At 39.6% G+C, this 16,159-nt stretch overlaps 3 protein-coding genes across 4 annotated transcripts; all 3 read right to left on the reverse strand.

Moving 5' to 3' along the window:
* Positions 1–1,783: 1,783 nt before the first annotated feature.
* Positions 1,784–4,330, reverse strand: LOC116318930 (zymogen granule membrane protein 16-like; the record flags this gene model as incomplete). Its single annotated transcript, XM_031738116.2, has 3 exons — positions 1,784–3,598; positions 3,764–3,887; positions 4,234–4,330. Coding segments are annotated over 3 exons (543 nt in total), but the record flags the coding sequence as incomplete, so codon positions are not given.
* A 4,198-nt stretch (positions 4,331–8,528) lies between these two features.
* Positions 8,529–9,865, reverse strand: LOC116318935 (zymogen granule membrane protein 16-like). The gene is made up of 4 exons (XM_031738122.2): positions 9,742–9,865; positions 9,602–9,639; positions 9,268–9,391; positions 8,529–9,103 (listed from the first exon to the last, which is right to left on the reverse strand). Exons 2-4 carry the CDS (start codon positions 9,636–9,638, stop codon positions 8,782–8,784), a joined length of 483 nt encoding a protein of 160 aa, XP_031593982.2. The 5' UTR covers position 9,639; positions 9,742–9,865; the 3' UTR covers positions 8,529–8,781.
* A 2,440-nt stretch (positions 9,866–12,305) lies between these two features.
* Positions 12,306–15,773, reverse strand: abrab (actin binding Rho activating protein b). Of its 2 annotated transcripts, XM_031738123.2 has the most exons (4): positions 15,731–15,773; positions 14,598–14,765; positions 13,735–14,503; positions 12,306–13,147 (listed from the first exon to the last, which is right to left on the reverse strand). In XM_031738123.2, the coding sequence occupies exons 3-4, from the start codon at positions 14,493–14,495 to the stop codon at positions 12,664–12,666; spliced, it is 1,245 nt and encodes a 414-aa protein (XP_031593983.1). In that variant the 5' UTR covers positions 14,496–14,503; positions 14,598–14,765; positions 15,731–15,773; the 3' UTR covers positions 12,306–12,663. The 2 variants fall into 2 exon arrangements, with proteins under 2 accessions (XP_031593983.1, XP_039461915.1); XM_039605981.1 differs by having other exon boundaries at positions 13,735–14,765.
* Between the last annotated feature and the right edge of the window lie 386 nt (positions 15,774–16,159).

Consider the following 16,159-nt stretch of genomic DNA (forward strand, 5'->3'; position numbering starts at 1 on the left):
TAGTTAGCTCTATATGTGTCATTGCAATAATAATAATAATGATGATAATAATAATAATAATAATGTTTTATTTTTCTTAAAAAAAGGATTTTGTATTGTTTTATTAAATGTTCCGATTCGATGGTAAAAAGGAGCTTGCTGCACAGTGTTGGGTCCAAAACAAGGACCTATGATAGCAATTTATTCCTCAGTTGGATGTGTCTGAAAGTTATATGCTATGCAGGAAGATGCAGGAAGTTTTGAGATCTAAAGCAGAGCCTTACCATGCAGGGATTTAAAAGTAATAATTAAAATCTTAAACTGAATTCTGCATTGCTTTCTGTTTGAGTATGGTGGGTATGTTTATAATTTTCAGATGTTTGTAATCTAATAATCACTGAAAACCTGTAGACTGTTGCAGCTGATTTCACTTTGTGACAACTGTTACTATAAATATATGTATAAAAGAAGGAAACAGATACATTATTAGTTGTTTTACCTTACATTTTTACTTTAATCCTGTTTCTCTTTTAGTTTTCTAATATCAAACCATCACTGGTCCTTGCTTGGCAGTGATATTCTGTGCTACCTTCAAAATCTTGTGCAGTCTCTGGTCTCAAAGGGCTGCCATGACTGCCGTTCACCATCATTCCTGTTTGCTGATGGTTTGTGATGTTGTCTCACTCACTTAGAAAACAAGGCTTGTTATCATTGGAAGCAATTTTAATGTATAGAGATATAGATATTATATTTTGCAACCAGTGGCAATCCCATATCTCCAGAATCTGGGACCAAACTCTGTCCTCTAAGCTGTTAAGGCTTGTCACCACAGAGAGGGGTTTATCAGAGACTACCTTCAGAATTTGGAGGGGACAGGATGGAATGGCCTGCCTGCAGTGCTCACTTTAAACCTACTGAACACTTGTAGGGTCAGCTTGAAAGTGCTGCTCGTGCCAGCGACCAACAAAAACCTCATTGGCTGACTTGCAACAAATGTTGATTAAAGAGTGGGATGCCTTCCCACAGCAGTTTGTGATCAAGCTGGTGACCTGCATGATGAGGAGGTGTCAGGCTATTGTGGCAGTGCGTGGTTCTTCCACATGCTACTGTGGCCCCTGTTTGTTAAATGAATACATTTGAAATAGCCAATATGTCTTGTTTCTCCAGGCTTCAATTATCCAATCCAATAAATACCATCAAACAAGAGTCAATAGAAGAAAAAGCTATTTGGCATAAGCAGCGAAGATTTGGCAGCAGGTTTCTGATGAACACAACCCACATACTCAACTCTGCTGCTCAACCCACAAATTCATTTTACTTACAAATTTGCCCCCATTTAAGGGGAAATAATGAGGCTTTCCAAAGATATAAGATTTATTGCCAAGAACCATATTTGCAAAGAGATTTTCTTGCTTGCTGTGCTAAGGTTATGTGATGTTATGTGTGACAGCATGAGGAAACGTTTGTGTTATTTTTAGCATATTTCTTATGTGTTTCTTATAATGCATCAACATCTTCCTCGTTTCTTTTGTTTTATTCTCTGTTCAGCCTGCTTGCATGGTTTCTGCAGCATGCCTTCCTGTACGTGTGAAGTAAGTATGTGTACAAAGCTGTGTTTGTTTGTTTTCTTGTTTTTCTTGTGTTACATCTTCCTGCCTGTAATCATGTAATAATGTTCCCTAAAGGAAAAAAGTTATGAGGCAGCGAAGCCAGTTTTATGTCACAGAGGGCTGACTGACTAACACTTCATGTTACCACATCAGGAAACACACACAAAAAAGCAAATGGAATTAACAGGACCATATTAATCACATATTCATTTTATATTAGTTTGTTTTCACCCAGAAGTGAAAGATTAATTTTTATACAGTGTAAATGTTGAAAAAAGCAAAAACCTACATGTTAAGTTTTAAGAGTGTACTAATATCTGCAAAGCTTCGGCGTTTTCAGTAGCTTTTCGTGATGTCCTGCCTCAGCAGTAAATGTTACAAAAGCATTGTGCACACATTTAAATTGGACCAAGGAATCATTGATTCAGTTTATATCGTGTTGCATGTTGCATTGCAACATAGTTACTTCGTAATATTCTGTACAGTATTTCCTTACTGATGATAGTGTATTCAGACAAATATTTCAAAGATTCTTACATGTACATACAATAGATAACTTTAGATTTCGATTTATTGTTAACATTTTATCACATTTTGTAAAATATTCATCTGATTTGTGATAACCATGTTTATATTTTTGTTTAAATGAAGAAGACACCTGTGGCTCCAACTGCTCAGTGTATCTTTCTCACTTGCAGACTCTGGTCCTGCCTGCATTTCGGTTATTCTGCAGACCTCAGTTGGGTTAAGTTTGCATCTGGCAATAAATATTTCTATGTTCTGCATCTCTTAGTGTTTCGTCTGGGTCATATTTCTATTGGGAAAATACCTGAAACTCGTTTGAGTCTTGAGATGTTTTTATTTTTATAAATGGAAAGTAAATGCACCAGAATTTTGTTCTGATGTGCACTAACTGAGTTCTGAATGACAATGAAGTGGCTGTTCTATTCTATTGTTTTGCTTTGTCTGTCACAAACTGGAACTGAAAGAAGGAACACGAGTCTTTTCACGTCGTGTTCGTACCTTACCAGTCTACGCGTCTTGGCATTAGGAAAACATTTTTTTGAAGAAATGTTCCTTGTTCCTTGTATGCAGCTTTCACTGCCTTAATGTGTTCTAAACCAACACAGGTTTTTAATTTTTTATGTTCTGTGTTAAGCACATTAAGTTTACATGTAATTAAATTTTCTACATATATCCCTCTCGCCCTATACTAGCTGGGATAGGCTCCAGCACCCCCCGCAACCCTGAAAAAGAATAAGCGGAAGCGAATTGATGGATGGATGGATATTATATATCCCTTACAAAATTATGATGCGCAGTTGTTATTGTATAAAAAATCAACCATACAAAATTGGGAACTATTGTAGATTATTACATAGCTTATAAAGAAGAATTTGCAAAACTGCAATGGCATGATTTACGTGCAAGTCATTAAATTGTTACATGAACTGTGGAGAGATAAAACCACAAACTTTATTACTTGATTCAGTTAAGAAGGAAATTATCAATTACAACTCAATTGCATGTTGGTACTTCATAAATTTTGATACTTCAAAAACTCCCAAAAATACTCCTGAAAACACAAACTAAAAGGCCAACATTTCCCTTTATTTAGAACCTGAGCAGCAAAGGAGCTCTCTCGTTAACACCCAGATGATGACAATAAACTTCTCTGCTACTCTCCTCAGTGCTCAGTGTTGTTGTAGTTTGGATCAAAAACAGCCCAGTGTGCCCCAAGTGAAGTGATCCCTCCGTGCACACGGCCACTGACAAAGCGCAGCTCGGCCTGACTGTTTTCGGGATACATGTTGAAAGAAGTACCAGCAGGCTGGCCTGCAAACAGGGAGCGGCCCATGTTGGTGTTGAACACTACTGACTGCACATAGTGAGAATATTTCCCAGAGATCTGGATGATGGCTTCATCATCAAACAGATCAAGCTCATGTAAGTCGCCATATGAGAAACCAGCAATGGAAGACCAGACGAAGCCATAGCGGAACTGAATGCTGATAAATAAATGAGAAACAGACAAAGATAATGTAAGGTAATGGCTGGTGGTTAATATACTGCATTCTAATCACCAGTAGATCAATAGATCGATCTCTTTTGTGCTAACTTTGAATGAAAGCAATACCACAAGATTAGATTTTATTTTATTTTTTTATATTCACCCTATGATGTGGCCACTGTAGGTATCCCAGACCCTTACAGCTGTGATCCTATCTTCTCCAGTGATAGCAAATGAGGTGCCACCTCCTGACCCGACAGAAGGTGAGAAAGAGTAGTGAGGCTGGACTGCAAGGAGAAAAAAAATCAAGACCTCACGAGACAGCTAAAGCTTTGGCAGCAATGAAGCACATAAATCAACTTTGTGAACACCTTATGGTTTCTTAATATCACACACAGTTCATTATTATTACTTAACTTACTTAACTTCTTATAAAAAAAAAACATAATATAATGCTGAGATATCAAATACAACTCATGGCCATTTACAGGAAGCTGAAACAGAAGCTGCAAGAAGTGCAAAGGCAGCAATGAAAAGCATTCTGTGAACGTGAACATATGAAAGAAATATTTAACCCTGCAAAATTGTTGATGATTCTAAGTAAAAATGTGACTCAAACTGATCCATTCTTACTTGTCTGGTTGGTTATTTTCCTTAAGCAGGTAAGGCAGAGGTTATTCCAGTGTGCATCCACGTTTTGAGAAAGGCTGTGATAATGCTTTCTATGATTTTAGTTTACTGTTGGCTTATTTATAGTCCCTCTCATTTGCATTCAGGAGAACAAGCTTTCATTGGCTTGTTCCAAAACTTTATGCAGCAGCCACTAGTTAAGGATATACTAAATACAATGGATGGGCGGTACTTTCCATTAGCAAATGTCATTGAGGAAGGTTTCTCATTGTTCGCATATCAGTAATCTGATCATCTATGAAAAACTACTTTACAGTGTCACGGATGATTTCACTTTGTGAACAGAGTTGCCATGAGTATAAATATAAAAGGAAGAAACTGATAAACGATTAATTGTTCTTGAATATACCAAGGTTTATCTCCAAAAGTTGAATCTGTTCATCTGGACGTAGCGTTTTGTGGGAGAAACGTTTCGTCACTCATCCAAGTGACTTCTTCAGTCTCAGCTGACTGCAGGTTTCCCCAAACCTTAAACTGGGTGTCATCAGGACGCTACAACACAGAGCGAACACCATCCCCACTGACACAGCGGCCAGGGAGGCAGAAGAACAGCACATCAAGAAGGCCCTGAGTAAATGTGGTTATCCCAGCTGGACTTTTGTCAAAGCTGGGAAGGCACCTAAAGAAAGCTCCAGCCGATCCAGGAGAGAAGGACAACCGCTGCCCAGGCGAAAACCTGTAGTGATCCCATATGTGTCAGGAGTATCAGAACAGTTGAGACGCATTTTTTCTAAACACCGGGTCTCTGTGGCTTTTAAACCCCAAAATACGCTGCGCCAAAAACTGGTCCACCCAAGGATCGGGTCCCCGACACAAACAGAGTAACATAGTGTACGCTGTTAAGTGCCAGGAGGATTGCCAGGATTTATACATCGGGGAAACCAAACAACCTCTAGCGAAGCGGATGGCACAACACAGAAGAGCAACCTCATCAGGCCAGGACTCTGCAGTCTATTTACACCTACAGGCCAGTGGACACTCTTTCAATGATGAGGATGTACACATCCTGGACAGGGAAGAACGCTGGTTTGAGCGCAGCGGAGTCAAGGAGGCCATTTACGTGAAAAGGAAAGACCATCTCTGAATCGAGGAGGGGCCTAAGGGTACATCTTTCGCCATCTTACAACGCTGTGATTGCAGCCATTCCCCAACTCTCTGTGAATGGTACTCATGGCCATTGATCAGTGTTCTTTGATCAGTGGGTTTTGGTCAGTGGTTGTTGATCAATGGTCATGGGAATTTGCATAATTATGATTAAGGAACTGACCTGACAGCCCATTGTTCCTTCAGTGGGCTGGTTTCAGTCATTGTGCAAATGTCCTGTTTATAAGGTTTGAGGAAACCTGCAGTCAGCTGAGACTGAAGAAGTCACTTGGATGAGTGACGAAACGTTTCTCCCACAAAACGCTACGTCCAGATGAACAGATTCAACTTTTGGAGATTTACTTTCCTGGATGATTGAGAATGCATCAAGACATACCAAGGTTTACTTTAATGCTTCTGTTCTCCAAGATCAACACAACTTACTGAGCACTGATTTTGCGTGCTACCTTCAAAATCTTGTAGATTTGATCCTGTTCACTTAGTGTTCAGCAGTACAGTTACTTAAAAAATCAAACACAGTTCATTTTTATTGTTGGCTACTTAAATGTAAATGCTTATAACAACACATAATTAAAAATACCCCACACAACTCATGGCTGCTTGCAGGCAGCTGAAGCAAAAGCTTTTCATTTACAGACTTTGGAATGTGAAGAAATGGGAAAAACCACTTCGTTTAAAAGTTTACATAATCCATACACATCACATACAGTAATTCACTGGTGAATTCATTACAAATGTTTCCTTGAAAACAGTTCTTGAGAGTGAGTTAATTTAGCTAGCTACCATATGTGGTGTTGTTGTAATACTACTACTACTGCTAATAATAATAAAGTTACAAGCTACTTCACAGAATTGACAATAATCAAATGGAAAAATAAGGGTACAATAAAAATAAATTAAGAAAATACAAAACAAATACAAAGTAAAGACAAAGTGAAGCCAGTCTGTACAGGTGCTCTTTTCAAAGGTTTTACACAGTGGAGTGGGAATTTACAGAGCGGTAGGTTGGTAGACCCACCTTACAGATGAACCCACCAGGTGTGCGTTTGCTTTATTATTTATTTACATCTCTGTTTTTTCTACTTTTACTTACACATTTTGTCTACACAAAGAAAAGCTCACAACAGAACTTACTGTGATTCTTTTCCCCATGCTGAGATACAACCAGTCTTTGCCACCCCTCCCTTAACCCCAGGCTAAACTCACTTTTCTCTTTAGGTCTGGAGGAAAATACAAAAGTTCTGATTTCCATGCTCTAATATTATATTTTCATTATATTAATATAGCGCAGGTTTGAGTTAGCTTTTCACAAAAAAGGTCAGTAGAAATGTCTTTTTACTGTCTTACATTGTATCAGAGACCGTTTGGAGACAGATTTAGAGAGGCGAGGCTGAGATGGTTTAGACGTGTGGAGGAGGGATAATGGACACACTGGCAAAAGATGCTAAAGATGGAGGTGCCAGGGAGGCGCACCTCCTTCACAGAGGAGCAGTGAAGGAGGAGATACAGAAGGTTGGTGTAACAGAGGAACAGGGTGAGGTGGAGGCAGATGATCTTCTGAGCCCAAAGTTTAATACTAAAACAAATGACTATTAATTAAAACATTAATTGTCATTTCAGGATCCAGACAGATGGTGCAAGAATGGCGAGTTGGATAGAACTGGATAATCAAAGTCAAGTATCTCATGCAATGTATCTCACCTGCCCAGAGAGACTATTTATGGTGCCAACAGGATCTATGTCAGATGGCGTTTGACATGATGAGGAAGTCTGCATGTTATTATCACACATCAGCTCAAACAGGTATGCCTGCTGGAGTATCTCTCAGCCGTGTTTCTTTTGTTTTCTGGTTTGTTCAGCCTGGTTGCAGGGCAGATACAGCATACCTTCCCGTAAGAATGAAGTAAATATGTGTGTAGTTTTTATTTCCCTGTGTTACACCTTCATGCCTGTAATCATGTAATGATGTTTCTTCAAGAAAAAAGTCACGAGGCATAGCATAAGGTCAAATATACTCAAATAAACATTTTCTTTTTTTCAGGTGTCATCCACCTGCCAACTAAGATAATCAAATACATACTTACTCTCACTTAAAGCTTTTAATAAGAGGAAGGTGAAGGTTCCTCAATGTCTCTTAACTTGACAAGACCGAGAAATATTTCTCATTAGTGATCATTACTGTCTGCAGCTGGGAGTTTCTTTTTGTCAGCATAAAAATGATTTGTTTGACAGCACTCACTGGATTGACCAGTACTCAGAGTAATGGTGAAGACCCACAAACTCAGTGAAGATCTAAGAAGGAGAATTGTAGATTAAAGCAAGTTGGGAAGGTCTCTTCAAGCAAATTGTAAGCAACTGCAGATTCCACAATGATCAGTACAAACAAGTTATTTGGATGTGTCACCACTTTGCAAAGGTCTAACAGAAGATCCAAACTGTCACCCCCAGATGAAATTGGCTAGGATGTTTGGGAACAACCCAGAAAACACCAAGGCCCAGGTTTAGTATGACTAGGATTCTGCTGGAACACCAGCATCACTGGCTTGAGACTGTTAGCACATGTAATTAACAGGGTTTTTGAAGAAATAGTAAACATAAAGTATCCACTATGTTAATTGCATATGTGTTAAATATTAGTTTTGCTCATCTAACAGTCAAAGATTTATTTTTTTATATAGTGTGAATGTTGAAAAAAAGCTTCGGTATCTGACTGTTATGCATTCTTGGTCACGTTTAAATCGGACTAATCAAATTTGTTTCATTGTTGCTGTTTCACTGAACTGTCTGTCACAATAAGCAACTGCAAAAAGGAATACAAGTCATTTTGAAGTGATGCCCTTAACTTACATAAAACCAGTTTATAGGAAACGAAAAGATTTCCTTTTCCTTACATGGACAGTTTGTTAAGATATAACCAGATCTCACCAAATTGTCTAATCTTGTTTCTTGTTTACTGTTTGCTTCACCTTAAGGTGTCCTGAACCTTTTGCATTAATCACATTGAGTTTGCATGTAGTGAGATTTGCTATCTTTGAGATTACTGTATATACCTTAGATAATTATCATGCACATTTCTTACTAGATAAATAATCAATCAAATAAAAATGGCAAAAAATGTAGATCACAGATTTACAGAGCTGTAATGGTATGATTTATGCACAAGTCATTATACAGTTACACAATCTGATATACAGTTATCACGATCTTTATTACTTTATTAGGCAAAGAAGGAAAAACAGTAATTACAGAATATTTGTATGTTGATACTTCAAATAGTCCTGAAAACACAAATTAAAAGGCCAACATTTCCATTTACGTAGAAACTTAACATCTTTCTGAGGAGCATTAATACCCAGACAAAGACAATAAACTTCTCTGCTACTCTCCTCAGTGTGCAGTGTGGTTGTAGTTTGGATCAAAAACAGCCCAGTGTGCTCCAAGTGAAGTGATTCCTCCATGCACACGGCCACTGACGAAGCGCAGCTCGGCCTGACTGTTTTCAGGATACATGTTGAAAGCAGTACCGGCAGGCTGGCCTGCAAACAGGGAGCGGCCCATGTTGGTGTTGAACACTATTGACTGCACATAGTGGGCATATTTCCCAGAGATCTGGATGATGGCTTCATCATCAAACAGATCAAGCTCATGTAAGTCGCCATATGAGAAACCAGCAATGGAAGACCAGACGAAGCCATAGCGGAACTGAATGCTGATAAATAAATGAGAAAGAGACAAAGATAATATAAGGTAATGGCTGGTGGTTAATATACTGCATTCTAATCACCAGTAGATCAATAGATCGATCTCTTTTGTGCTAATTTTGAATGAAAGCAATACCACAAGATTAGATTTTATTTTATTTTTTATATTCACCCTTTGATGTGGCCACTGTAGGTATCCCAGACCCTTACAGCTGTGATCCTATCTTCTCCAGTGATAGCAAATGAGGTGCCACCTCCTGACCCGACAGAAGGTGAGAAAAAGTAGTGAGGCTGGACTGCAAGGAGGAAAAAACAGAGACGTCATGACACAGCTGAATCTCTTTGACAGTGATAAAGCAGATCATACTTTGTGAACACAGTGCACAGTTTATTGTTATTGTTTGTCACTTAATTGTAAATGCCTAAAATGCTTTAAAAACACATAATTGAATGCTGAAATATCAGATACACCTCATAGCCACTTACAGGAGTAAGTGTACACTTACAAGCTGCAAGAAGCGCAACGACAGCAACGAAAAGCATCCTGCGAACACAAACATATGAAAGAATTATTCAATTATTATTTAATTATATAAGAATTATTTAAAATTGGTGTTGATTGTAATTATAGTAAAAATGGTCTCACCTGTCTGCTTGGTTGTTTAGGTCAAAAAGATGAAGACACGAATACTCAAGCGTGCATCTAAGTTTAGGCAAAACTGTGCGGCTACACGCTCCAGTTTACAGCAAGAAGCAGCCTACCATATCTACTGGTTCATTTATAGTCCCTTTAGTGCTTCAACATACAAATGATGGGTGGTATTTTCTGTTAAAGCATGTTCGCCAGGAATGTTCCTCAGGAATGTTCGCCAGGAATGTTCCTCAGGAATGTTCGCCAGGAATGTGTGTGTCACCTTAGCAGCCGCCGATCACTACTGCACATTTTATTTGTTCATTTTTTGTGCTACTTTGTCATCCATCATTGTTTCTTGTGGTTTTTGGTTCATTTACTATTTATGAGCATATTTAAATTCAACTTTTACAACAGAATGGAAAGGTGTAATGGACTTTTTCTGATGAGAGTAGCAAAAGAGCATGTCTGCCTTGTTGACAAACATTCTGTGTAATTTTATAACACTTAAAATGCAAGTCTATTAATACTCATACTAATACAGACTAAGAACTTTAAGTTTCTTTAAGCCTTTAAGTTTCAACTTAAAATGCATCTATCTATCTATCTGTCACACATTCAGACAGCAGACTATCTGGTCTTTAAGTGATGACGCGATGAACCCAAAGTACTCTGTGTTTAATAAGGCTGTTGCGTTTTTAACATGTTTTAATGCTTTGTATGTTGTTCTATTTAATCTACAAGCCCCTAAAAACAGTCAGTGATCACTGTCGGCCTCTCTCGGTTTTTATATCGACTATTCATTTTGAAGCTCAGTTTTTAAAACCTTACGATGTAACTACAGCTCAGCCCATTCAGCACTATATTAATGACTAACCGCGTATTGTGGATGGATTATCTCCTGACTGAATTTTGGTCCGTTTACAGCATCCTGCCATGGTCCCTAACCATTGGGAATCCTCACGTTAACTTTATCGAGTGGAAAAAAAAGTTAGCGTTCATCCTCCAGCTTCACCGTTTATATTATGCTAACATAGCTGTGTCACATAGCACATCATTATATACCAGCTAGCCCAACTTCAGTAACCCTACAAACATCACTGCTGTTTAGTTTTCTGTCTTCGTTTATGTTGGAAGTGATAGCAGAGCTGTACGTCTTAATTTGTTTCAGAAATCCCTCAGTCAGAACATGCTGTATTATATTTAGATGGAAACTAGCAAGCTAACTCCCTGCTAACTTCTAACGCCGTTAAATATCATCAATTCTGTTTTCATGGATGTTAAAATTAATTTTTACACCTGGTAGAGCAGTAACGCTGATCATTTTATTACAGATGAAAGAATTTAGACAGTAGTTCGGGCCCAGACACAGCTAATGATGTCAGACTTAAAGACTGGATTAGTGTTTTAGGTGGTGTTTTTTAATGGCCGATTGAGGTGTCTAACATTACCTGCTTTATATTACCTGCCTTAGCGAGAGGGAGGGTGGTGGGGCTTCTTATATGCGTGTCTTTGGTGTGCATCACCTGTGTGATGGAGGGAGACTGCAAAAGGAAAGTGCACAGTCTGTCTCTGAGAGAGTCGCTTGTAATCCTCAGACTCTGCTCAGTCTGTAAATTGCTTACTGATGAAGCTGAATGTTCACTGCAGCCCAAAACGACCCTCAGGCAATCAGACAATGTCCAGGTGCTCCCGGAGGCCGGTCCAGCCCCCAGTTTAGTAAGTGATTAACTGGTAAACATATCCAGACATTTATTTTTATCATTTCTTTTTTATTTTTAATCCCATGACAGAAAGCATCACAAAACACAGAATACAGCAAGTCATCATAGGCTACTGTATGATTAGGAATCCTAATTTTGTTCATTACAGCCCTTTTATTTTGACTTATTCATACTTTACTGCTGTGCACTCCTGTAAAGCCACTGACAGTTGAAGCGATTAACACTGATGATCCTGTTCTAATGTGATCTTGTACCAGTACATCCTCGAGCAACAAACTAAAAGAGGACAAAGTGCTGACCAGGCCTCAGAACTCCCCAGATTGTAGAATGATCCCAAGCAACAGCCTGATCAAAGTAGACCCTTTGCTGCAACCCACAGGAGGTTTTCTGCCATGTCTTAGTGCAAAAAACCCACAAGGCAGCCACAGCTGTCTTGTGGAAATGACTTAAAGACTATTAGCTGTCACTTACGACCTACACAGTATTGGCCAGGTGGTTTTCATGAAGTGGATTTCTCCAATTTAATGAGTTTTCCCGTTTTCCCTTCAGTCTTGGTCAACCTTCGGTACCATTTCAAAGAGCTGTGGTCTAAAAGGCCACGGTGTTTTAAAGTACTGTGGCGTTCCACTGCATTGTGTCTGGTGTAGCGCAATGAAAGCTGAGCTGCATGTATTCAGGCAGTGAAACCCAAGCCATGTTTGAATTAGTGTACAGAATACTGCAAAGCTGCTGATTATTTGGTACGTTAACACATACTCAAGTATCTCATTAACATAAACCATGAAGTGAAAAAGAGACACTTGTGATAATCTGCAAGGTACTCTGAATGGATTTTAAGGAACCAAAACCGCAACACTTTATCTCTTCAGCGCTTGTGATTTAAAGCTTTTAAGTCTCTGCAGATTTCTCAAAACACTGAGCAAGACAGCTACAGCTCAAACACTGACAGAAAGAGTCGTCAAGTATCTACCAAAATAGCAGCAAAAGTATTCTTTGGATAATCCGTAGAGACACACATCCGCCGAGCTCAGCCTGTATCCTTTTGATATTGTTCTGCAAGTGTCCACCGAGTAGTCCTGGGTCAAACTGCATTTTAAATCCTCCTCTTAGCACTGTCTGACAATGACGGGGGTTATTTCAGGTTCAAATTCCAGTGTGCAAGCAAAGAAGCTGTAAGAGGATTTCAAGAACAACTTTGACCCAGGTGTTAATATCACACCAGCAGAGTAATAATAACTCCATCATCCTGGCCTTGCCACAGCATCTCGCCTTCAAACTCCACTTTCCCATGTTTCCTGGCTCTCATCAGAATCCCCACCACCTTGTCAGAGATCCGAACATATCTGTCAAACAGTTCTCCAAATGTGACCCGGGTCTTTCCATCTGGGTCCGGATCTGCCATAGTCCTGATCACATAGCACAGGTCGTCTATTTCACGGTGGATATGCTTCTCCGCACGTTTGGCCCTTTCTGCCGTCTTACTACCCTCCTTTGGACGTCCGTAACCCTCCTGACCTTTCTGGAGGCGGAGGGACATGGAATAGTCATAATCAAAGTATTCACTGAAGGGGTTGAGTTTCTGATTATCTGTGTGCTCAGAGGCCCAATTCTGCCAGCGGCTCTTGAGATTTCCCACGGTGCTATATTTCTTGGACAACGTGTTGATCTTGTTGGCATCCTCAGCTTCTTTTTTGTAGCTGTGAAGCATGTCAAGTGACACAAGTCAATACAAAATGAACAAGACACTCAGTACTGGTTTTTATTGTTATATTGGTTATAATTTCTGCTGCTCTCTTGGCCAGGGGCGTAATTTCCAGGGGGGGTTAGGGGGGTTATGACCCCCCAATAATCAGACCCAACCAATATAACCCCCCCCCCCCGGCTGTTGATTTTCTTTACTCATTTAAGTTATTATCAGCAAAATAGTTGCATGTTTAATCATCTGGGAATTTACCCAGATTTATTTATTTAGACAGAGATCTTGACCCCCCCCAGTGTTCAGCACAAAGTTACGCCCATGCTCTTGGCCAGGTCTGACTTGAAAAAGAAATGTTTAATCTCAATGAGAACGTTACCTGTATAACTAAAGGGTGTGTAAATAACAGTAAGTGGCTGTTGATTGATTCTCTATTTCTTAAATATTGAAAAGAAGTAAAGAGTTTTTGAGTTTTTAGAATTTGTTGGATGGAAGTTAATTTGGTGAACATTTTATACTTCCTTTAACATTTTTTCTTTTAGAAAACTAAACTCTGAATGCAAAATGAAGCACAGTGGCACTACTTACATTGGAACTGAGGATCTTTTTATTCTCACTGCTGTCTCAGAGTCTTCTTCACAGTTGTTTTTCTCTGCTTCTTCTGAAAAGCTTGTTCTGCGTGTTTTAGCTTCCTCTACTTCCAGCCCCTCTACATCTGCCTCGAGGGGCCCACTGTCCTCTTTACGCCCACAGGTGAATCCCTCTCTTGGATCTCCTCCTTCTTTAACAAGCTTCTGCTCATTCTCCACCTGCTTCCAGCTCTTGGTCAGCGATGACACCATGTTGGAGCACTTCCTCCGACGGGTGGGCGAGCTTTTCTTCTTTAGCAGTCTGTCAATCTCCTCATCTGATGGGAGATGCTCCCTCTTGATTTTTTCTGTCAGGAGCCCGATACCTGCGCCCTTCTCCTGAGCGCTGCTGGTCACTGTCTTCACCACTTGCTTCGTCTTGATGAAAGACGCCGTTGGTGGCTCATCCGATGTCTTAACCTCACCAGTGTTTGATGTTGTTGTTTGTGGAGCCGCGAGACCTTTAGAAGCTTCTGTTTGCTGCGTTCGAATGGGTGGAGGCTTCTTGGGAACCCACTTCTTTTTGGGTTCCTCTGGTCCACCCAGTGAAGACGGAGCCCAGCCGCTTGGCTCGCTGGCCTGCTTGTTCTCATTCTCTGTCACCCATTGCTGCCAGCTGCTTGCCAGGTTGCACACCATGCTAATAGTGCGGAGCTTCTTGATGTTCTTGTTGCTGAATGGTTTCCTTTGGGAAGCTTGGCCATTGTGTTTGTCTGACATAATTCTCTCTATTAGTATGTAAATACAGGCACAATTAATCCTCACAAGTAAGCTGTAAGATTTGCTAAAATGAACTCATATCCTCTGCCTGACTCGCTGTACCTTTGTTGCCTCCGTTTCCCTGCTCCCACACACAGCTCCAAACTGGGGAACGTAAACCCTAATGGTGGAAAGTATTCGAGTCATCCCAGGCTACCAACGTGATCGTCTTTCTCTGACACTGGTCACCCCCATGCGCTCATGTTTCATCACAGATTAAGGCGCTTGTAACTAGAGGTGAACAGGGCAGTAGACCAGAAGAGTCTGAATTAAAACAAGTGCTGTTGAACAGAATGACAAAAACTTACCATTTTATATGCATTCAACATGTTCAGCTTCATAGATATTAGTGATGATGATGTATACTGGGAGATATCTGCAACCATTGCACAATATTCTACTTAGCTTTGCTAGCTTTTGTTAACCTTTTGGTAAAAGTACGACTTGTGACTCTTGATAAAAAGTATAAAACTGCTTTACAAAGTCTTACAAAGAATAAGTTGAACTCATAAGCAGTAAAACCCACTTTTAATGGTATCATTCTTTACAGCCACAACCTGACACTTTTGGTGTCAACACCAGCTTATGGTGGCTAATGTTAGCCAGTGTTATGAAACTTTAGAGTTGCTGAGCCCATTTACTGATTTCCTTGCTTTCCGTTTTACCCTTTAACTGTCTGAATATATTTTGTGGTCAAGGGGCTGCAGTGGTTACTGCATATAGTGTGGCTTTAAGGGAACGTTTCAGATTAACCCTCTGAAGACAACAGTGGTGCATGAAGTAAGAAGGAAAGAAATGACAATGGCTACTTTTAAGATTTTACTTAACTGAAACAGAGAATTAGCGAAGGTATTGTAAAGATAGAATGGATACTGTGGTAATTTATATCTTCTAAAACACACACGTTGTCTTTCTCTCTTTTATTTTTGTGAAGATAGTTGGATTTCTTTCTTTGCTCCAAATAGGATAGCTTATAATTTCATTTTGCTTTTGGCATAATGAGAATAAAGGTTCCGATTTTGATCTATAGGCTAGCAAAAAACTGAAATATTCAATTTAAAGTACAAATACAGCATCTTAATTATGTACTCGACTATCTTTTAACTGTAGCTAGTTAAGAAACTGGTTATAAAGAAAAAGAACAAGTATAACAAAAGGAAATTCTGGGGAGTTTCAACCAGGAAAGCATATGATACCTGCAGAAGACTGGGATGTCTTGCTTACGCATGCAGTGGTTTAGTCTTCCAATGCAGAGGTAAGGAAATCTCATCTCACTCGGTGGAGAGCGGCATGTATTCTGACATTAGCAATATCATCAAAACATACTGCAAGCCTTAAGGGGTGTTTAGTCCTGTTTTAAGAGCTGTGTTTTATGTGAAGATGGTTTTATGTGTGTTGATTTTGCATATGCATGTCTGATAAGGAAGGGGCCTGTTTATAAATAGGACTTGGAACACACACACGCACACAGGCATTAAGTTGCATCTGTTGGCAGTCTGTCATGGAGGGTGGAAGTGACTCAGAGAGCATCAGCAGAGGACATGTTCTCAAACCAACTCAGCGTGTTAATATATACAGTTTCAAACTGCGCTGAGAGGAAGGCTAGTGCTCCCCACAAGGACAAA

The sequence above is a fragment of the Oreochromis aureus genome, linkage group 22 (assembly GCF_013358895.1).
Source record: "Oreochromis aureus strain Israel breed Guangdong linkage group 22, ZZ_aureus, whole genome shotgun sequence".
Classification (NCBI taxonomy): Eukaryota; Metazoa; Chordata; class Actinopteri; order Cichliformes; family Cichlidae; genus Oreochromis; species Oreochromis aureus.